This window comes from Cyprinodon tularosa, unplaced genomic scaffold, assembly GCF_016077235.1.
Source record: "Cyprinodon tularosa strain WSP-4 unplaced genomic scaffold, ASM1607723v1 ctg1200, whole genome shotgun sequence".
Classification (NCBI taxonomy): Eukaryota; Metazoa; Chordata; class Actinopteri; order Cyprinodontiformes; family Cyprinodontidae; genus Cyprinodon; species Cyprinodon tularosa.
Genome location: NW_024038005.1, coordinates 85,677 through 107,245, shown reverse-complemented (window position 1 = coordinate 107,245; position 21,569 = coordinate 85,677). Strand labels below are relative to the sequence as shown.

The 21,569-nt window shown below is 37.5% G+C and overlaps 1 protein-coding gene across 1 annotated transcript in view; it reads left to right on the top strand.

The window, feature by feature from the left end:
* Positions 1 to 916: 916 nt before the first annotated feature.
* LOC119776186 (potassium/sodium hyperpolarization-activated cyclic nucleotide-gated channel 4-like) overlaps positions 917 to 21,569 on the top strand; it is a gene marked incomplete at its 3' end in the record, with an annotated part of 78,226 nt that continues 57,573 nt past the window's right edge. The window contains exon 1 of the mRNA XM_038274473.1: positions 917 to 2,121. Within this exon, the coding sequence (XP_038130401.1) occupies positions 1,448 to 2,121 (674 nt within the window). The remainder of the gene's footprint in view (positions 2,122 to 21,569) is intronic.

The following is a 21,569-nucleotide window of genomic DNA, read 5'->3' as shown; positions in this document are numbered from 1 at the left end:
ATATGAAGTACTTACCCCCCTTTAATCTATGCTCTGTATTACCAATAACTCCACGTTGTAGTGTAAAAAATAAAATAATCAATTACATTGTTCTTTTAAGATCTTCATTGTGGTTTGAAACATATATGAGTGTATTTTTACATTTATTAACAGTCTAATGAACTATACACAGTTATTAACATAGTGATTAAAAGTACCACTGTCTGCGTTTTTTATTGGTGTAAACGGCTCACCATCATGTTGAAATCTGGCATGTGTATAAATATGGTCCGGTCTGTCAATTTTGTATTAGGTGGGTATAAAGAACTTTTTTCGCACAATTACTTCTGCAAAGAGTCATCCTAGACCCCAGTTGCGTAGGGAGCCAACCAGGGGCCCCTTGGAAAGAGGTTGGGGGCCCCTAAGCAACTGCTGATAATTACACCATTGACTAGGACCACCACTGAACAGGTTTTGAAATTCCTTTTCTGCTTGTAAGAAAATAAAGCAGGCAATTTGTAATTAGTTTATGTTCTAAATTTACAATACATACAGATTTTATAGCTCTAAAATACCATAATTATCTTTCATTACAGGAGTTCCACTTATTTACACCCAACTTCACTTATGCTGTTATTTTAAGCTTTACTCTATACCTTCCTCAACATTTTAATGCTTGGATTTGTTTAGAGCTTGTTTCCAAGTGTTTGCTGATTATCTCAACTTCAAAAGAAATTCACCCAGCACATTAGAGTGAAAAACAGATGAAGAAGGGGTGTTTTGGTTCTCATATTGAAGCCCACGGCTGGCTGCAACAAAGGGCTCCCCAACTGCTACCTGTATACTTAACAGGGTTGGGTTTTAAGAATGGGGAGAGCGTTTCCCCTTTAAACAAGGTGGGTTGAGCCTTTTTTTGCAGTTCTCGCTCCTATGGCAACCCAATAGATCAGCAGCATGAATATTCACAATTCACCAAAACGCATCCTGACTATGGATGAGTGATGTCAGCGCTCCTTGGAACGCTCTACTGTATTTTTGCGTGATTTTTCGCCTTCTTCTAAGCCGCAGCTTGGAAAGAGGAGCATCCTTCCTTCGTCGTGCATGACCTTTCCCCCTGTCTCCATCCCACCTCTTCCATATGTCACGCTGAGGTGACTTTCAGGCACTTTTGCGCACAGTGTCGGAGCGCCACAAAGATGTGCACAGAGGACGCAGCAGGCAGGCGGACCGCCCAGGTCGTGCGTGAGGACATATGCGGGCAGTCAGGTAGTCTATCAGAATGAGTGTCTCTCGTCTGGTTCAGTGGAGTCGCGGCGTTTCTTGTCATGTGTAGCGGGATTTCAGGGATTCAGATTAGCCCCAGCCTAATCACTCTCACTAACAGATGCGGGGAGCGCGGATGCTGGCTGCGTTCGTTACAATACACCCTGGATTTATCTAATTCCCCCCACTGTTTCTCAATGTCATAATGGACAGGTTGCACTCATCCATGCGTAAAAGGCTCTACAGTTTGCCACAGCACATTGGACAGAGGGCATCCATAATGGGCGAAGGAGAAGACGCAGACAAGGACACCCGGAGGAAGAGCATCAGGATGAAGCCTCTGCCGTCGCCGACCTCTGGGGTGAGCTGCAAAGGCATCGGGGAGACCAAAAGTGGAGAGTCTGTGATCATGGAGACGGACATGGGGAGACCACTGAAGACCAGCTCAAATGGGGACTGCCGGAGATTTAGAGGCAGCCTATCGTCCATCACTAGTCGGCATGTGCACGACTCAGACTCGGCCGAGGCGAGACGCCTCATCACCGAGGGGGATGTAACCCCGAGCGAGGAGAGCCCCCCTGGGGCGATCGGCGACGAGCAGCCGGATGAAGGTGCACAGGGTGCCAGCGGCGGCGCCCCGGCCGAGTCTCCGGAACAACAGGCGGGTTTTATAAAGCTGGAAGGCATTGATCAGATTTTACCGGACGACGCTGGATTATATCAAGCCGGGTTCATCCACAGGCAGCTGGGAGCGATGCTCCAGCCTGGGGTCAACAAGTTCTCCCTGAGGATGTTTGGAAGTGAGAAGGCGGTCGAACGGGAACAGGAGCGCGTCAAATCGGCCGGATTCTGGATAATTCACCCATACAGCGATTTTAGGTGCGTTTCAGACTCATTTCTTTATTTCTCTCTCTTTCTTTCTTTTTTCTTTGCAAAGGTTAGAAATGAGGCTGCCCTGCACAGGCCCAGATGTTTATGTTTGCTTCTTCTTCAGACTAGTTTGGATTACATTAAAGGTTTAAATATATTTAATGCTGCATAATAAACCTTTTAAAAGTTGCCTCGATAACAGAGAATAAATAATAATTAGGCAGTGTTCTTATTAATTGGGAATCCTTTTTGCTTCAGTAAGGATCATATATAAAATTCATTTTCTCATTATTTCTCATTAATGACTTGTTCTTATAACACCTAATCACTGACATTTCATTTATTCTATTTATTATATTAGCTTTAAAAACTAATCTTCTCTTCAGAACAAATTGTTCTGCAAACCTGAACAGAAGAGGTCAGGGAAAAGCTCCAGGGTTTGTTCTCTGTTGTTTAGTGTCCTTGAGATTATTGTTAGTCTTATTCTGCCCAGTATGGAGTTTAGATTTCAAGATTTTATTTATTCATTCATTCAATATATAAGAATATAAATCTTTTACAATATGCCAATAAAAAAAACAATTATGATTGAACAATTCTTTTAGGTCAATAAAACTAGAATCATTATGCTTTGAAGGGAAACGGATGTTTTTTCTCTCTTAAAACCAAAGACATTTTGGGGAAACAAGTATGTATTTAGAGTATATTGAGTTAGCAATGCAAATAATGATGGTTTTGGTTATTAACTCAATGGTGATGTTATTTATTTCACACAAACAAATAAAAAAACAATAATTTTATTGCCTGATCACCCTTGCCATTTAAGTTATTATAATCAAACACATATCAAGGAGATGCAGTAAATTCTGATAGTAATGCATGTTATCTTTAATATTTAATCATCCTTTTTCAGGACACTGATGTCTGATGGTATGAGGTGTATCAAATGTGTGTTGCCTCTAAATCAGGGGTCTTCAACGTTTTCCAGGCCAAGGACCCCCAAATTGATGGCAAGATGGAGCGGGGACCCCCTAATTATATATATTGTATGAAATTGTGTTATATCAAACTGGTCCAATAGTCACTTTATTACATATGGAGTTATGTAACGAAAGTAATTTCGCCCTGGAATTATTAAAGTATTTCTGATTCTCATTCCTGGTTGATGGGACAGGTGTTGTGAATGAAACGGTGTCCAGCTTAAAAGAGCTCCTGTGTGTCGCTGAATGTGTGCATTGATGACTGAAAGACATCTTCTGCCTCCATTTTTGTTTACTACCGTGTGTTGAAATGATGTTAATGTGTATTTAAAGACATTTCAATTAGTGGAAAAAATTGGAGGGGGGAATATAAAAAAAAGTAATTAACCAAAACTTTTGCGACCCCCATTCTGTACCTCTGTGGACCTCCTAAGGGTCACGGACCCCCTGTTGAGGACCTCGGCTCTAAACTACTGTTAACCTTACAAGGAATAAAAGTTTATCACATGTGTAGCGACTTTGTCAGTAATGCAAGATAACGTTGTTCTTAGAATAAAAAAGAGGCCGTTTATTTGACGTCTTTACATGTTTTCTGCTAAAACATCCTTTAAATAGTGACTAAGGCAATCTAAATCTGTGGTGAGGATTCGGCTTTTATGTACTTGAAGACTACTTGACAGGACTGTATAGAGCCTTACAGAAGTTTTCATATCCTTCAATTTCTTTCTTAAGTGCCAATCACAATATATGTTTTAATATCATAGAATAAACAAACACAAACAAAACAAACATCTCAATTGAGAGAGATTACTTTGATACATTTGTCGACATGGTTTTTAAAAGTTTTTAAAAGTAAACTGAGCATTGGGTTGAGCAATCACTGCTCCATATTTACTCGGTTTCCCTTCTGAAGTTATTTATTTAGTAAATTAAGTTTTTTATTTTATTGTTGCACTGTTGTTTAGTTGATAGTGCTAAGAAAGTCCCTGTTTTAGATTCGGCTCTTGGGTCTTTTTTGTGTAGAACTGTAAGGTCTTCTCAGATACACCCATTTTATGCAAATGCCAGGTGTTACAGAAAACCAAAACCTTAAATTTACCATCTCCATAGTTAAACATGGTGGTGGCAACCTCATGCTGTGGGGATGCATTTGTTTGGTAGGGACAGGGAAGCTGTTCATTGCTAATGGGAAGATAGATGGAGCCAACTGCAGGAGGAAAACCATTTGGAGGCTGCAGGAGACTTGAGGCTGTGAAAACAAGATGAACAATTCAGCAGACCAGTGACCGTTAAAGTTCTACCAGGGCTACAAGGAAACGGTTCAGATTGAAAGTATAAGATCGACTTAACATGCTGATCTAAATCCAGCTGAGACTTCTTGGCAAGCCATGAAGCTGTTTGCAGATGCTCTCTACCCATTCCACTGAGCTCGAGCTACTTTGCAAAGAAAAATTGGGAGACGTTTCAACCCCTCCAAAACTTGTCTCTCAAGGGAATTACCTTAGCGGTGTTGGTGTGTTTTACAGAAAACACATACAAATTTGTGGTTGTTACACTACAAAAAGTGTAAAAGGTTCAAGGGGCATTTGTAGGACATTTAAAAAAAATAAACTGATAAAACAGAAGAACTGTTTGGATATGGATCCACAATAAGAAGACCATTTCATCACACCCTAAGACTTCAAGTCATCTCCAGAGGTATTTGCACTTTGAAAGATAAAAAAATGTCCAGTCACTTTCACAACAGCTATTCGGTCATGTTTGTCTGAAAACTGAAACAAAGAAGTAGAAAACATACATTTTTTTCCTGCCGATTTCCCTGAGCTCCTCCCAGCTGGGTATGGCTTCTATGTCCCCATCTGTTCCTTTGCTCACTATGTTAAATGTCATGACGAAGGGCGATTAGGGGTGTGGGGAGACTTTCCTGATACTGAAAGGTCAGAGATCTGGCGACGGCTTTTGGATTCCAAGTGTCCTTGAGCAACATGCCCGAAGACGACCCTGTTTTGCACCACATTCACTAAAACAGATGCTAGAATATATAATATGTGAAGCTCTGCAGGAGAAGACAGCATAACAGAAAAAACAAAGTTGGTCCCATTTTTGCTCTAGGTGGATATTCTTTATCACTACACTTATCATTTGGACTATTTTAGTCACTTATCACTGTATTTTCAAATCATGCATTTTTACAACTAAAGCTGTAGTTGTAAGGGCCAATTTTGAGTAAGAATTAACTCAATGAAATATACTGTAAAGGGAGGAAAAAGCCTTAATTTGCTCAAGCAATTAAATAACAATGGCAGAATTAAAACTAGAATTTTGTTTGATGTCTTTTAAACTTAAATGAAGAAATATTACATATATCTGTGCTAAAATCACCCTAATTTAACTGAAAGATAGGTCAAAAAATAGAAGTAGAGTTTCAGGAAAGCCAATTGGTTAGTAAAAGCTGACCCCAAGAGAAGGATCTCACCGAAAAGTTTTATTTCCACATCATGGATGCATTAGAGTTCTAACTCCATAAGTCCAAATTAGACTGTCACAAAGAATCACAGAATCATCAGTACGGCGGACTTAAGCAAAATCTGCTCTTGTCAAGTTTTGTGCCATGGTAAGAAGCAGGGGAGGGGCTTCATATCTTGCTAGGGGGAAAAAAAAGCAGATTAAAACTGGCATCATAATCTAATCTACAGCCTCGATTCCAGATTCAGAGCAGAACTGCTTCCTCTGGTCTCCTAAGGAACTGCTTACTGTGAGCAGATGTGGTCAGTTAAACAGAGGGTCGCATTTACAGCAACCAATAACATTGAGAGGAATGAGGAGACCGGATGAGAAATTTGGTTCCTGAGCTCCTTACCTCTCTCACAAATATATGATCTGACCTGCAGCTTTTAGCTTCGTACTGTCGAATGTTTTAGTGGTTTGTGTTTGCATACATCCTCAATAATCATATCAGTAGGAGTGAAGTGACTCAAAATAAACAAGAGGAAATTATTGTTACTGTCACTACTACTGATAGTAATAGTAGTAATTATAATCATACTAATAATATTCAGTAATATAAAAAAACTGCAATACATTTGTGATAAAAGATACTATAATTAAATAATGACTAATGCTACTATAACTACCATCATCATTTTAGTATGCGATTAACAGAGCGATAGTCATCCATGCAGGACTGGCTGCATATCTTCATGATGAAAAGCAGGTAATTGTTATTTTCCTGCCTGTTTGCACAGAGCCTTTTGAGTGGATTATGTCAGAGCAACTGCTTTGTGTAGTTTGTAGACAAATGATGTGGCCCAATATTAGGATGCAGCCCTCTAATCGTGAAGAGTCTTTTAATTATCTTGTGATACATAGCCCAGAGGACACATCTGTTAGAAAGTCCTCTGGTTTTCCCCCAGGGAGATTGAAGCGAAGATTTTGCATGTTCAAACTTTGTTTTTTTTCTAGAGAAGGCTTGATCAAATTTAATGTTGTTGTCACCTGTCTGTCATTGAAATCTCTTCACAGATGTCAAAGCAACCTTTCTATTCTCTCACATCAAAGGGTTATTTCTTCTAGAACCAATTATTACTTTTGTTCACGACTATATATAATCTTAAAAAGGCATATTTTACAGAGACAGACTTTGAGTTATTGCCAGTTTGTAACTCTAACCTGACGATTCCAGGTGACACTAATTTTTATTTCTGTTTCAGAACTATAAATAACACCTTAATGATTCTCTGCTCCATTTATGAGCAACAAAATCTATTTTTTAGTAAAATAAAAACAATATCAACAAAGCAAAATAATTTAACAAAGATCCATCCATCCATCCATCCATCCATCCATCCATCCATCCATCCATCCATCCATCCATCCATCCATCCATCCATCCATCCATCCATCCATCCATCCATCCATCCATCCATCCATCCACCCATCCATCCATCCATCCATCCATCCAACTTTAAAAGGCAAAACCTACACCTTGTCACTACACATTATTTTTCCTTCTTTACTCTACTATACCCAACTAGACACAGAGAAAAAAGTTTTAGATTTGATACAGTAGATTGCTTAATCATTCATTAATTTTTCTCTCACTATAGATGGAGCCTTATGGATTCTTACTTTTTAACTGGTAATAATTAGAATTATATTTGAGTCTTTGTTATCACTTCTGCTTTTACACAATTTTTTGATAATTACTTAAGAAGAAAGACAACATTATAACAGTATGCAATTACAAAACAGTTTTGGTATCTTATACGAATCTGTTTGGAGTGGTTAAATGTGTGTTCCGTGTTCAGTGCTTCATACTTTATTGTGATATTTTCAAAATCCTGCATTTTCAACTAGGGGCTTGGGCTCATCAGAATGACAAAATAAAGTAATTTGGCTATAATACTCTTAGTTCCCCCCTTCCTGTTTAAATGCAGCACACCAAAGGAGCTTTAGAGAATATTTTTTCTCTCTAGAAGATTCTTTCATTTTTACTTTGTTTGTATGAATTTTTAAGCATCCTATGAACACTGAAATTATCTGAAGACTAGTTAAAATGGGGACTGCTGGAGATTTAGAGACAATGAGGGAATGGGGGATCTTTGGTTTCTTTGATTGCAGCATGTGACTGTTAGGTGTCCCCGCAACTGCAGCTCATTCAAGCCAGTCAGGGTGAGCGTAAAGGTGAATGGATCCCTGAGGCAGATGCCAGATTGTTCTTACTCCCAGAGAGGTAATCAGGCCTCCTGTTATCTGTTACACCCTAACTTATGTCTCCAAGCTTACTTTGTGTGTCCTGCTTGCAGCAAGGAACCCTGCACTCTGAATCTCACGTCTCTGGTCCCTTCTCCTTCCACTCATCTTAAATCATAGCTGTCTCCCCCACCCCACCATCACCATCATCTCCAACTTCTCTTTGAAAACAAAAACAATCAAGAATTCACTCCACACAACTCACCTACCTCAGTCCCTTGGATATACTCACCTCTCTCTAGGCTCCTCCGATCCAACAACACTAACTAACTCTATTCTTCTCTGTCTCTTCTCTCCATCATTATAGAAGAAGAGCTTGGAAGAAGAAGTTTTTTGTTGTGTGTGGATGTCCCAATTTTTATTTCCGTTACGATACCGATATAGTAGCTTTGAAAATCAGCCTATAAAGATATTGACCCTATACTATATTAGCACAAATCATAACAGCTTTTACTACTTATTTTATAGTGCAGAATGCTAGGAAACGCTTGATCAAGTAATATTACTAAAGCAAGGAACAGAAATCAACATCAAAAGGTCTAAAAAAAAATTATCATGTAAAATTACCTCATAAGTTAGAGAAACATTTAACAGAAGCAGATCATTTCTATCAGCTTAAAAATATGGGAGATTTTAGATGCCGGCCAATGGAATACAATATTAGTTTTTTGGCTAATATCAGACCAATATCTGATATTAATGTTGGATCGGGACATCCCTAGCTCTCACTAAAAAACTCCATTACATTTTATCTGTAACTAGGACAAGTTCAACTCTTGGGAAGCCATATGTCCACAAATTTGCAGCGTTTGTCAGTGTATTTACTTTAATGTTTTGACCAATCACACATTTCTTTTGACATGATATAACAAAAAACATGCATTAGGAACTCCCAAATCAAGGCTACAAGATAATAAAGAAATGTTGAAGTGGTGTTTTTGGAGCCTTGACAGGAGTTCAATTTCTCTGTTCTTTTAGAGAATGTTTTGGCCTTAAATTAATCTCCTTCATTCAGTCACAACCCATATTCCGAAAAATGCCTGTGCACCTGCAAGCATTGATGTGATCAGAACATAGTGTTTAGTAATGTGTTTTTTGCACTAAAACTTTACTCGATGAAGTATTTAAAATCACTTAAAGCTACATTGATTGAGTCACTTACTGCACTAGAATATTTCCTCTGTGTGATTGTGGATTATGCTTGTGAACAAATAGGATCAGCATCCTCTGTTTGAGCCAGGTTGATTACAGTTGATTTGCGAATATGTCTTGGTATTGATTGGTTTAGTTCACAGGGGGAACCAGCTTTTCATTGACAGAGCAACATGCTCTATTGCAACGGTCATGATCCCTTTCTCCTTTTTTTGTTGTGGCAGGATTGAAGGTAAACTAATCATAGGTCAGCATGAGTTTATTGACAGGTTTAGAGAGAATATCTTTAACATGAACCACATTTACTTGCCATGCAATGCTGATTTACACAAGGAGGAAAGAAGAAAAAAGCAGTTTGGAGCTGCGGATGAATTGCACCCTTTCCTTTTCAGTTTCCATTAAATAATTCCTTCTTTAATGTAGCGAGGGCAAAACATGGGGATTACAGATGGTTCTGGCTGGGCCTGAAAGTGGGGTAATCAAAATAGGCTGCTGTGCTCATCTACCAATATTAGGAGCCAAGAGATTATTACAGCACAATTTATTTAATGGAGGGAGCCTAGGGAGGATGTACATGGCCAGGGGTGGAAGGTTGCCTGTCACAGGGTAGGAGGATGAACGTTATTATGTGTTCCTCACTATGCACACTAATATGACACAGTAACATTAGCACAAAAGAATAGGATATGTTTTCTTTTTCACCTTTCTTAATTTCAGGTAGTGTTCTTGTCCAAAGCAGTCTGTCATTCTTGTACTAGCAGAGAGTCAACTTTTAACCTTGAGAAGATGGTGGATATCTCAAAGTGTGATACATGTGGTTGCTTGTACCCAATATTTTGAAAGTAGAAAACACATCTTTAATTTTTTTCTTTGTTAAAAAAATTACCCTGCTCACATTTGTACATGATTCTCATCTCCAGGGAAATCCAATGTTGTTTTCCCTCCTTCCTCGCTATCCTTTGCATTACAGCATCAGTTTAATCTCTCCAGGTGCGCATGCCAGACAAATCTTGCAAAACTGCTTTTTAAATATCATTTTGTGTCATTATAAATTGTTTATCATTCACATGATCTGCTATTGTCCCACTGACCGGGGTAAACAGTCAGTTGTATCACAAAGGCAGTCAATTAGCAGAGTTCAGTATTTTCCAACCTGCGTACAATCCAAATGCAGTAGAAGTGGGATGAAAGTAAGATGTGGTTAAAAGTGTGACTTACATTAAGTTTTGATTAATGTTTATTTCATAATGTTTGGGATTCTTAATTGAAATCTAGATAGTTTATTGTTCAGTCTGGGACTTTTATTTTTAATTTCAGCCCATTATTTGACAAGCAGCGTTTGTCCAAACGAGCATTCACAAAAATGAACAATAATCATTGAGGAATGTACAAGAGTATTTTCTTGACTTTGAGGGTGTTGCTATGAGTTTAGCAGGATTTCAATTTAGTATTGCAGGGAAGATTTCCTTTTCATAAATTTGTTTTGGTTTTCCATTAGAAAATACAAAAAAAAAACCCAGACAAATTAATTAAAACACACATCCAAAGGGGGCTAAATACATTTTAATATTTTAAACAAATCCTTTATAACTGTGATTCACAAAACAAATCAAGTAAAAATGCTTTGTTCGATTATGCACAATGTGAAAAGATGATTCTTATGCTGACAAGATCAAAGCAACCAAACATATGCATCACATATCTACATTTTTTAGCCATTTTGAAATAGTTCACTGTCATTTTCCAATTATGTTATTTCATTTTTATTATTACAATGTATCCTTCATTGTTGTATAAGTTTTATCATTTCAGCAAATACAAATGCAGTAAAACAAATTCAATAGACCTTTGCATTTTTGGCAGTTTGAATTAATGGCACTTTAAATTTCATATCATACCAAAAGGGCAAATTGGATATTGCAAATTTTGAAGGATAATCAGGATTCAACATGTTTTGCTGCTCTATTTGATTTAATAATAACGCCAATGCTGCCTTTGTCTTGCTTTTGTTTTTCTCCCTGAACAGTATACTTGTTGATCAGAGTTTTCATACTTTATTAGTTTGTTTCAGTATCCATTCGGCTTGATTCTGCTGATTATTTATTCATGTTTAATAAGAGCATTTTCTTTCTACTGGTACCATATGCTTGGGAAAAGAGATTGAAGATATTGACTCAGAAAAATCAAATGTTCCCGATCTTTAAAAAGCCTGACATACCGATTCAAATTTTGATCAATACATATGTTTTAAAATAACCGATACTCTCAGTTGTTATAAGATCACAAAACCCCCTGAATATTTCACTCTTATTTTACTGAAATGATTAATCATAACTCATGAAACACTAAAAACTTCTGAAATTACTGCTCTCAAATTTAAATCAAAGTTTAGAGCATTGATTTTCCGACCTTTGCAGAGGTAGATAAGATCTGTGGAAAAGACTGGTTTCATATCCAAGTATTGGCCCATCACGGATCTCCCAAAATGAAGGAAATAGAGGCTGATAAATCTGTGCACCCTTAGAAATGAACCTGTCTGCTGCAATTAACTTAAATTAATAACAATTAAACTGATAATTTTCTACCACTTAGCATTGTTTAACGAGGATTCACATCTTTGTATTATAAGTAGGATCCAAAGGGGTAATTTTTTTTTTATTGACTCTGACCTTGTGTAAACTCATATGAGGATACATAAGGTGGTCTGGTATTGGTTTGAGTCAAATCGATTCTATTTTGAGTCTCGTAGGACTTGTTTGGAAATTTGTTTGACATAACATTTGTTTAAAATTGGCTCGATATGAATTGGCTCAAATGACACTGAACAATTAAAGGAATAGTACACCCAAAACATGATTAGCCTTCATTTTCTACTCACCCCCATGCTGAACAAAACTCTGGAGTACTTTTTTGATATCTCAAATGCATCTGGAGATCTGGGAGGCTTCTTGCTGTCTGCTGACATTCAAATAATGGAGGTCTATGGCGCCCGAGACAGAAAGGTCCACAAAAGTCCACAAAAACTTGTCAATATTCCTCCATACTGCTCGTCCAATGTAATCCAAGTGTCCTGAGTGGGTAGCATCCAGAATTTACTCGAAACGAAGTCATTTAGAACGTTTTAGAGCATAAACAGTAGTGTATAGGATTTCCTAATAGCGCCCCCATGCGCGCTCACGATTCTACGGAAGCCGGCAGACCAAACCAGCGCATTCAGCTCGGCAAAGAACTCATGCTCTTCCTCAACACTGAAGTCCTCAGACATTTTTCTTTCGTTGTTTCTTTCTTTGCACAGGTAAACAGCACATTTCTTCTTCTACGCTTGCATTATCGGCAGACCAGACGCTGAATGCGCACTTTCTTCCGGTTTGGTCTGCCGGCTTCCGTAGAATCGTGAGCGCGCATGGGGGCGCTATTAGGAAATCCTATACACTACTGTTTATGCTCTAAAAACATTCTAAATGACTTCGTTTCGAGTAAATTCTGGATGCTACCCACTCAGGACACTTGGAATACATTGGACGAGCAGTATGGAGGAATATTGACACGTTTTTGTGGACTTTTATGGACCTTTCTGTCTCGGGCGCCATGGACCTCCATTATTTGAATGTCAGCAGACAGCAAGAAGCCTCCCAGATCTCCAGATGCATTTGAGATATCAAAAAAGTACTCCAGAGTGTTGTTCAGCATGGGGGTGAGTAGAAAATGAAGGCTAATCATGTTTTGGGTGTACTATTCCTTTAAGCTTTCAGTATAGAATTATGGTGGAAAATAGAACTAAAGAATATTTTGTAGCTTATTTATCTGCAATAGTTAAACAAAAAGTAAAATTAAAATATTTCTGGAATTGTCGAGAGCTGTATCTGGTCGCTGCCACCAGGCACTGTCAGGAAAATATAGAGTTTTGAAAATTGAATAAGGGAAGATAAACTTTTGTTCAGCAATGACTGAGGGGTAATCACTCCAAGCCTATTCCCACAGGTTTCTTTGAATTTCTTTTAGTTTGATTTCTCAGTTAATTTGTTTAATGGATGGTACTACCTATAGTCTGAAATGAGTATCCTGCATGGCCATTGCCTTGGCCAATGGCATGGCCAATTGGCCTTGTAACTCAACTAGATTTATATGGAAACCTTAATGGCCATGTCTAAGGAAATTGAGAATTTAGCAGTTGTTTGCAAGTTTAAACAAGAATGCATTGGATAATAGACTTCAACTATTGTTTGTTGAATAATAAATAAAAAATCAAAGACTAAGGTGTTTTAATTTCCTCACTTAAAAGGACATATTTTAAGCTCCAACGTATTGATACCTAAAATCAACATCTACATCTGTACCTACACATTCCCCTAGTCATTCCTGTGCCCAAACACACTGCCATGTCAAATACATACAAGTTGACCTTTTGCAGCCCTGTCTGTGTCTCAGGTGGATTCTCACACTCTGTGTCCTCCTGAAATTGGATATTTCTTTTTCCTGTCTGCTGAGACCAGGAATGACCAAGATGTGAAACTAGCAACAATTTGCAGCTGTAGGGCTCAGACACAACAAGAGAATGATAATATTAGCAAGCGTTTAAATTTAATCTAACTTGCTCAATGTTACAAGATAAGCTACACTTGTAGTTTATTCAGCTGGAGACAATTAGTAGACTTTTCCAGAAGCACTACGTGAAGATGCCTCCTTGCAGAAAAGTGCTTGTTATCTGCTTTCTTAATGTATTTGTTCAAATGTAGACCAGTTTTTCATCCATATTTAAACATTAATGTGGTTCCTGCTGGTTGAACATGTTTGTTACTGAGTGGTGAAGGTAAACCACTAATACATGCATAGTTATACGGGTTTTAAATTGGCTGTTGCTCTTTTCAAATGTTTGCCATCTCTTTTTGAAATGGACATTTTATAGGTGAGGGGTACCATTCTCCAGATGGTTTTCACTTAAGCCCACTTTTGATGTTTTGTTGGTTCATAGACCTCTTGAACTGTGCAGTGCAACACAACATTTCTAATCATGTCCTGTTTTCTTCATTGCTGGTTAACTTTGTAACACAAAACTGTAAAAGCTGGTCCGGTTGTCCAGTTGATCAATATGTTTTGATGTAGTTTCTGGATAAAAATCCCGATTTAGTGACTATGATGACCATGTTGATGGATACACTGCAAAAATAATTTAAAAATGAGTAAAAAAAGTCTAAAATTAAGTGTATTTACCCTTAATTTGAGTAGGTAAATATGATGATCTGCCAATGGAATGAGTATTTTAACTCTTAAAATAAGATAACTAGATATTATGCACTTGAAATAAGACAATGTAATAGTTTTTTTCTTATTTTAAATGTAAATTGTCTTGTTCCATTGGCAAAGTATCTCACTTACCTCTTTAATTTAAGAAAAAATGACTTATTGAGATTTACATTTTTTGCAGTGTAGAGTCAATGTTTTACATAGACTGGTTTTAATATAACAACTGACTTGTTGTTCTCCTAGCATCAACAGTTTCTGCTTTGCAGGATTGAAATACTTTTTAGGTGAAGTTTAAAAAAAAACTGTAGCTTACCTAATATTAATGTGTTATTTTGATTGACACAGAAGTTCAATTCTCAAGAGCAGCAGAAATCTTTATTTGGTTGGCTTTACTTTTCACTTGCTTGCTGTTGCGGGGTGATCCTTTTCTTTACATTTATCTGTCCTTTTAATGTGAGTTAAAAATGACTTTTGTTTTTTGCTTGGTTCAGTTATTAGCACGATACGTAAAATTCCTTGAAATGTTTTATTTTTCTGAAATTCCTTTTTTTTAAATAGTAAAAAAAATTGATTGCATGATGTCTGGCTTCTAACTATCTGCTGTGTGTGTTTCATCTGAAATGTTTTACCCTAAAACACAATGCTAGTATCATCCAAATACATAATAAAATGTCCATTAGGGGAGACCTTTAGAGTTTTCACGGCTTTCGTGTTGTGTTTTAGAACAGTGGGGTCTCCCCTCAGAGAGGCCTGAGACCGTGGTGCAGATAAAAAGAGAGGTGTGTTAGTGTGTGTTTGGGTAGCCGTCACGATTCACAGGAAATACTTACCTGAATCAATCTGTTTGGCCTGGTCCTGCGACATGCTGGGTGTCTAGTAGACAGACAAATATCTGGATTATGAAACAAGCAGTGGTGAGAGACAGATCGTTCCGTCTCCTCTGTGGCATGGTGGCACTCCTGATTTATCTGCTCCATCTTCATAGTCAATAGTAGGTCCTCTTTTTCTTCACACAGGTTCGAAATCAAAATGGACGGCCTCTACAAGGCAGATGTGTAATAATTTAAATCCTGGCTGTGTTCAGCATGGAAAATCTAGAAACTGCAGAGCTAAAGCAATATGTACATTTGCTTTTAGAATGCCATCTGTGGCTTTAAGTTAGATTTTATATGAAGATAAAATATCCTTAAGAAAGGTTTTACCTTTATTAAAGGAGAATTTTCTTTATGCTTTTAAATCATGACCTTTTAAGAAGCTCCTTTTACCCTCGATAAACTTAATATAAAGTCCTAAAACTTCACAACAGATAAAGTGTTTAGCAAAAGGATTCAGATATCATGTAGTATCTTGTATTTTGTCACAACATAGCTGCAAATTGCAATGCATCTGTGCACTTGGAGTGGCGTCAAGATTAGGTTTTTCTCATCAGCCTGCCTAATGGTTTGTGTAGCAAAAAACAACTAGTTATCATGTTCTACATAACAATGTCATATGAAACGTAAAGGTGGCATTAAGCTGTAGCAGTGCTTTTCATCATCAGGAATAGAGAAACTGGTCACTGGCTCCTCTTCCAGCAGAACAAATATTCTAGACATACAGGTCAGCTGTCTTCAGCCATAACATGAGCAGAGGTGTTCTGCTCCAGTACAGGGATTTATTAAATCCTCACTTACACGACACACATTTGTGGAACTGTATCAGGAAATGACTTCAGAAAAAAGTTTCATGATCTTTATCTGGATGGAAAGGAGTAAAAAAAGGATTTATCTTAAGGCAGTTTGTGTGTGAAGGTAGAAAATGTAGTATCACTGATACCTTCTACGTGACTGAATGAACATGGAAACTAACCCCTTAAAACTAGGACTCTAGCAGCGTTTTGAATCACAAAGTGAGCTTATCAGAGTCAAAATCAGAAAAAAGTTACTTCCTAGAAGTGTTTTACACATACAAGTAATTTATTTTGCCATAAGGAGCTTTACATAGACAAACACAGTTGGCATAAATACATGTATATAATGTTGAAATACATAATGTGGAATAAAAAAACTGCAATTTTTTTAGGAATGTAATTAGAATAGATAAAAATAGTGTAATATTTTGCAGAGCAAAAACACTATGGTAGATCTAAAGAATATACAATAGCAACAACTGTTATTATTTTACTCTTACTAAAATAATAACAGTTTTTCTCAGTTATTTCTAGGGTTGTCAAAAGTATCGATACTCAAAAAAGTATCGATACTGAAATGTTGTATCCGGATACAATACTCATTTTCAAAAGTTTCGAGTACCAGTCGCACCTAAACAGTCATTCATCTAAAGTGCAGAATAGAGGAAAATGCACTTTCTGAACACTGTGATTGAATAATTCTGTGCACTTTGCAGTTTCAGACTTTTTTTGTAACAGTTGCAGCTGCTGAGAATTATTTTTGTTTCTTAACCGGTTTGGCTAGTGTCATTGTTATGTGTGCAAAGCATAGCCAAGTAAGGAAAACTTAATTTTAATTTTGTAAGTTTTTTATCAAGCTTGCTGTGCACAGCAAACAACCTCAAAATGTTTCTCTTATTGTTTATTTTATTTATTGTATTTTAATTATTAATCAAAATATTTCTGTAAAAATTTTATCCTTGTGGTATCGAAAATGGTATCGAGTATCGAATATTTTCCTTAGTATCGGTATCGAGTTGAAAAGTTTAGTATCGTGACAACCCTAGTTATTTCTCGTAAAATGATAACACCTGTTGAAATATTAGTATTGTTTCTGATAGGAAACAGTTAGTTGGGGACCTGGGCCTTGTTAATGGGGCCAGACGTAGATGAGAAGAAGCTGTTTTTGTGGTAAGAGGTTTTGGTCCTGGTGGACTGAAACCTCCTGCCAGAGGGGAAAGTCTGGGACTGTTTGTCTCCAGGTCCATGTCCATATCTCCATTGTTTTCTGAGCATTGGGCTGCAGTCGGTTCTTGCTGCGCCAGGTCACCAGATGGTGAGTCTCCCACCTGTAGTCAGTCTCAGCCCTCCAGAGATAATTCAAATGAGGGTGGTGTCATCTGCAACTTTTAGAGATGTTAGCCTGTTTTGATCTTGTATGGTCCTATTTTATCTAAATTCTGTCTTTCATATTGTATATCTTTTCCTTTCTGCTAGATGTCTTTCAACCTTTGGTGTCAGTCTGGTATTTTAAATAGATGTATGCAAAAACATAGTACAAAACCAACAGAGGTACTATACTGGATATATGCTAATGGGGTAAACATTAAGTCGCCTATATGAGCAAGACTAGTTAACACCTCCCTAGCAAAATGTGGAAACAATAAAGAAAAGTCAAAGATCCACAGTGAAAAAATACTCAAACCAAGTATGGTGGACCTGAACGATGTCTGTAGAAGAGTGGCTGCAAAGCTAGGCATTGAATGGCCCGAAACCTTCACAGAGACCACTGCATTCAAGGTATAATGGGAAAAGGCTTCCCAAAGCCAAGTTTTTTTTAAATGCATCAAAGATGCGACAGGTTCTTGGGCCAACCCCATGATTTTCACACCCGCCTCCTGGGGAACCCCTGCTTGCTTCTCACCTGCACCTATCACAGAAATTAGCGATTACAGAGTTACAAGAGCAGATGCGAAGTGCACCACAAGCAGGTGAGTGCTCACCAGATCACCCTCCTTGCTCTGAGTGAGGAAGAGCTTACTTGTGAGGGACCCTCTTATACAGGGAGAAAATCCCTCCTCCAGTGGCAGACAACACTTCTGCTGGCCATTCAAGACTGGCGTAATGTAATAGAACTTATGGAGACAGCACTGGGGCGTGTCCCATGGTGAGAGACCTCACTGTGTTTCAGAGAACCAGGGTTAATTAATCAACCTATAGTTTGTGTATGGAACAGTAATTTTCTTTTTCCTTTATGTTCTGATAGGAGGCTCTGCCAAGCTCATCTGGCCCAGTGCTGGAATTCTATTTAGGCTGAAAAGAACTATCAAAACAATATCAGGTGTATATAATTTTTTCTTTCAGGATCAAATGATTTACTTCTTTTTCATGTAGGCATATGGCATAACTATGCTCCTCTGAGAGGTGTTTGGTAATCAAAATTTACTGAAAAGGCAACTGATGAAATTAAGTAAGAGCATGATACTTCTGATGTATCTTTTTTCTTGGAGTAGCAAACAAAAGAACGACTTTTTGTTACTTAGCCTTCAGGTGAAGGGTATTAGTGACTTAAGAGAGCACTAGTCCCAATGTTCGCATGGCTAAACAGTTCTGCACTATAAATCATGTTTTCCTTTTCTATAAAAATAATCGTTTTTTCACATGTAATGAATTTTGATTATCATTAGCTGTAATTCATAATCGTAAAAATTTACCAATACAAACACCTGAAACATGTTGCAATGTGTGTAATAAATCCCTCAAACAAATTAGCCATTTTTTGAAATGAAATGCTGTAATGAATTTGCAATAACAGTATGTTTTATTGGGATGCATTTGTGTATGTTAAGAACGTCTTTTTGGTCAGGGGTGATTTGAAAATATCATATTAACAAAAAGCTATAAACTGTTGAATCATGACCTCATACAACTCGTGCTGCACTTAAACCATATTGAAGGTTACATTTAATTCACATATTACACAAATGAAAGTCTTTTACCTGAGTGTCCCACCAGCATTCAACTTGTAATCTTATAAATGGATCTCTTTAAGCTGTGTTCAGTAAGGTTAGCCCCTTTCAGTAGACTTTATTTCTCCCCTCCCTTCCAAGAGCAGTTAGTAAATCCCCATTTTTAGGCTAAGGTTGGGGAGATTTTCCCCGACCTCTGATGAAATCTTCTCAGCATATGTTTGATAAAACTGTGTGCTAAAGAGATATTTCACTGCATAGCCTCAGAATCATTGGTGTGCTTGTACTGTGGTCGCTAGCTGTGCAGGGTGAAGGCAGAAGCGGTTATGACAGTTTATTGGAACTAGTGACAAACAGAAAAAGGATTAACCCTTTTAACCTGATTTTTTTTTTGCTCAGACACTTAAATTTTGCTGTGTTATTAATTTCACTCTTTTCAACACGGCGGATCTCTGCATTATAGTAGCAACGAGAAGTTTTTGTACAGCTGTTTTTTAGATTAAGCGTGATGCTTTATCAAAGATTGCCTCTCACTGTGGCTAAGTCTATCTTATGCAAAATTAACTAATTCCTATTTCTCACAAGAACCTTTTGTGCCTATTTTTTATTTATTCACCTTTACTAATTCATTGTTTCAAGGCAGTGGGCTGAATAGAGTTGTGATTCTTTCTGCTATCATTTAAGTTTGCTATATTTTCCTTCTGTTCTTTAAACTTGATAGCAACTTACCTCAAAACTTGACCACAAATGTAAGAAATCTTATAGTTTAATTAAGAATACATTATAGAAATAATGTATTCTTATGTATTCTTAACCACATGTATGTCTATGTATTCTTAACCACAACATGCTTTTGAAACCATGCAATTTCTGCAGTTCTTATCAGAAGTTTCCATTCACTCATCACAGACGAGTGTCATCAATTTGAGATTTTTAGTGAAGCTTGACAATGAATAACTCTTTTCCAATGTGGAAAGATTAAAAAAGAACATGCAACTTTAATGATTTAAAAAAACATGACTTGGACGCACTAGTTTTAAATTTCTTATGAATTTTATCCTTCTGCTCTATGATGGACTGGCGACCTGCTAAGGATTCCCTCTTCCTCAGTGTTAGAGATAGATCTTCTCACCCCTCCACATAAAAGACAAAATGGTTGTAGTCATAGCAAGTTTACATAGGCTCTTTCCTAGTGACAACAAAAATGGTATTACTTTAATTAAAAAAAGAAATGTATGTCCAACTGAGTGCATGCAGCACCACTGAAAAAGCTTCAGTATGTATTCCAGCCCCATTGGTGGTGCTGTGACTCTGCTACAGAAACACAGCAAATAAGGCAACGAAAGAAAAAAAAACCTAACATTATAAAAAATAACATTTTTGGTCTAAATCTCCACATATGTGTGAACATAATGCCTACATGCCTACTGTAAGCTTGACTCCATTTGGACAGAGCAGTCAAAGGAGCTTTGCTGGACATCGAATGAAAGACAAAAAGAAAACAACAAAGAGTGAGCTTATAAGCATTGCATCACAGAACCAGATGTTAAACAACCTATAGATACAGCCTGACAGAAACATGTTTACTAGTCAGATTTTTTCTTCATGTCCCCAAATCTTTGGGGTTTGTTTCTAAGCAAAGTAAGTAAATGCAGCCTCTGCAGTCCTGGGAACACTGAGTAACCAAGGCTCTGATGACCTGAGGGGCTATGCTTCAAAAGGAAACTCAGAAATGTATTTGGGCCCAAGAACAGCAGTGCTTTATAGACCTATTGCACAATCTTAAAATGTTTTACTAGGCAAACGGCGCCTATGCAGTGATTTTAGAAATTGTGTGATGTGATGTGTTTTGGTTTGAACGCATTAGTGGCATTTTGGATGAGCTGCAGCTGTCTTTCTTATAAAGTCCAGTAAAGACACAGATGCATTCAATGTATGGGTGGATAATCATAGAAGGATTGAGTTTCTATATCTAATGTACACTACCGTTCAAAAGTTTGGGGTCACATTAAAATGTCCTTTTTTTTGAAGGAAAAGCACTGTACTTTTCAATGAAAAAAAGTTAAACTAGTCTTAACTTTAAAGGAATACACTCTATACATTGCTAATGTGGTAAATAACTATTCTAGCTGCAAATCTCTGGTTTTTGGTGCAATATCTACATAGGTGTATAGAGGCCCATTTCCAGCAATTATCACTCCAGTGTTCTAATGGTACAATGTGTTTGCTCATTGACTCAGAAGGCTAATTGATGATTAGAAAACCCTTGTGCAATCATGTTCACACATCTGAAAACAGTTTAGCTCGTTACAGAAGCTACAAAACTGACCTTCCTTTGAGCAGATTGAGTTTCTGGAACATCACGTTTGTGGGGTCAAATAAACATTCAAAATGGCCAGAAAAAGAGAACTTTCATCTGAAACTCGACAGTCTATTCTTGTTCTTAGAAATGAAGGGTATTCCGTGCGAGAAATTGCTAAGAAATTGAAGATTTCCTACAACGGTGTGTACTACTCCCTTTAGAGGACAGCACAAACAGGCTCTAACCAGAGTAGAAAAAGAAGTGGGCAGCCACGTTGCACAACTGAGCAAGAAGATAAGTACATTAGAGTCTCTAGTTTGAGAAACAGACGCCTCACAGGTCCCCAACTGGCATCTTCATTAAATAGTACCCACAGTAGCCTGTTGTAGTCTTTTCGCTTCACTCTGTGT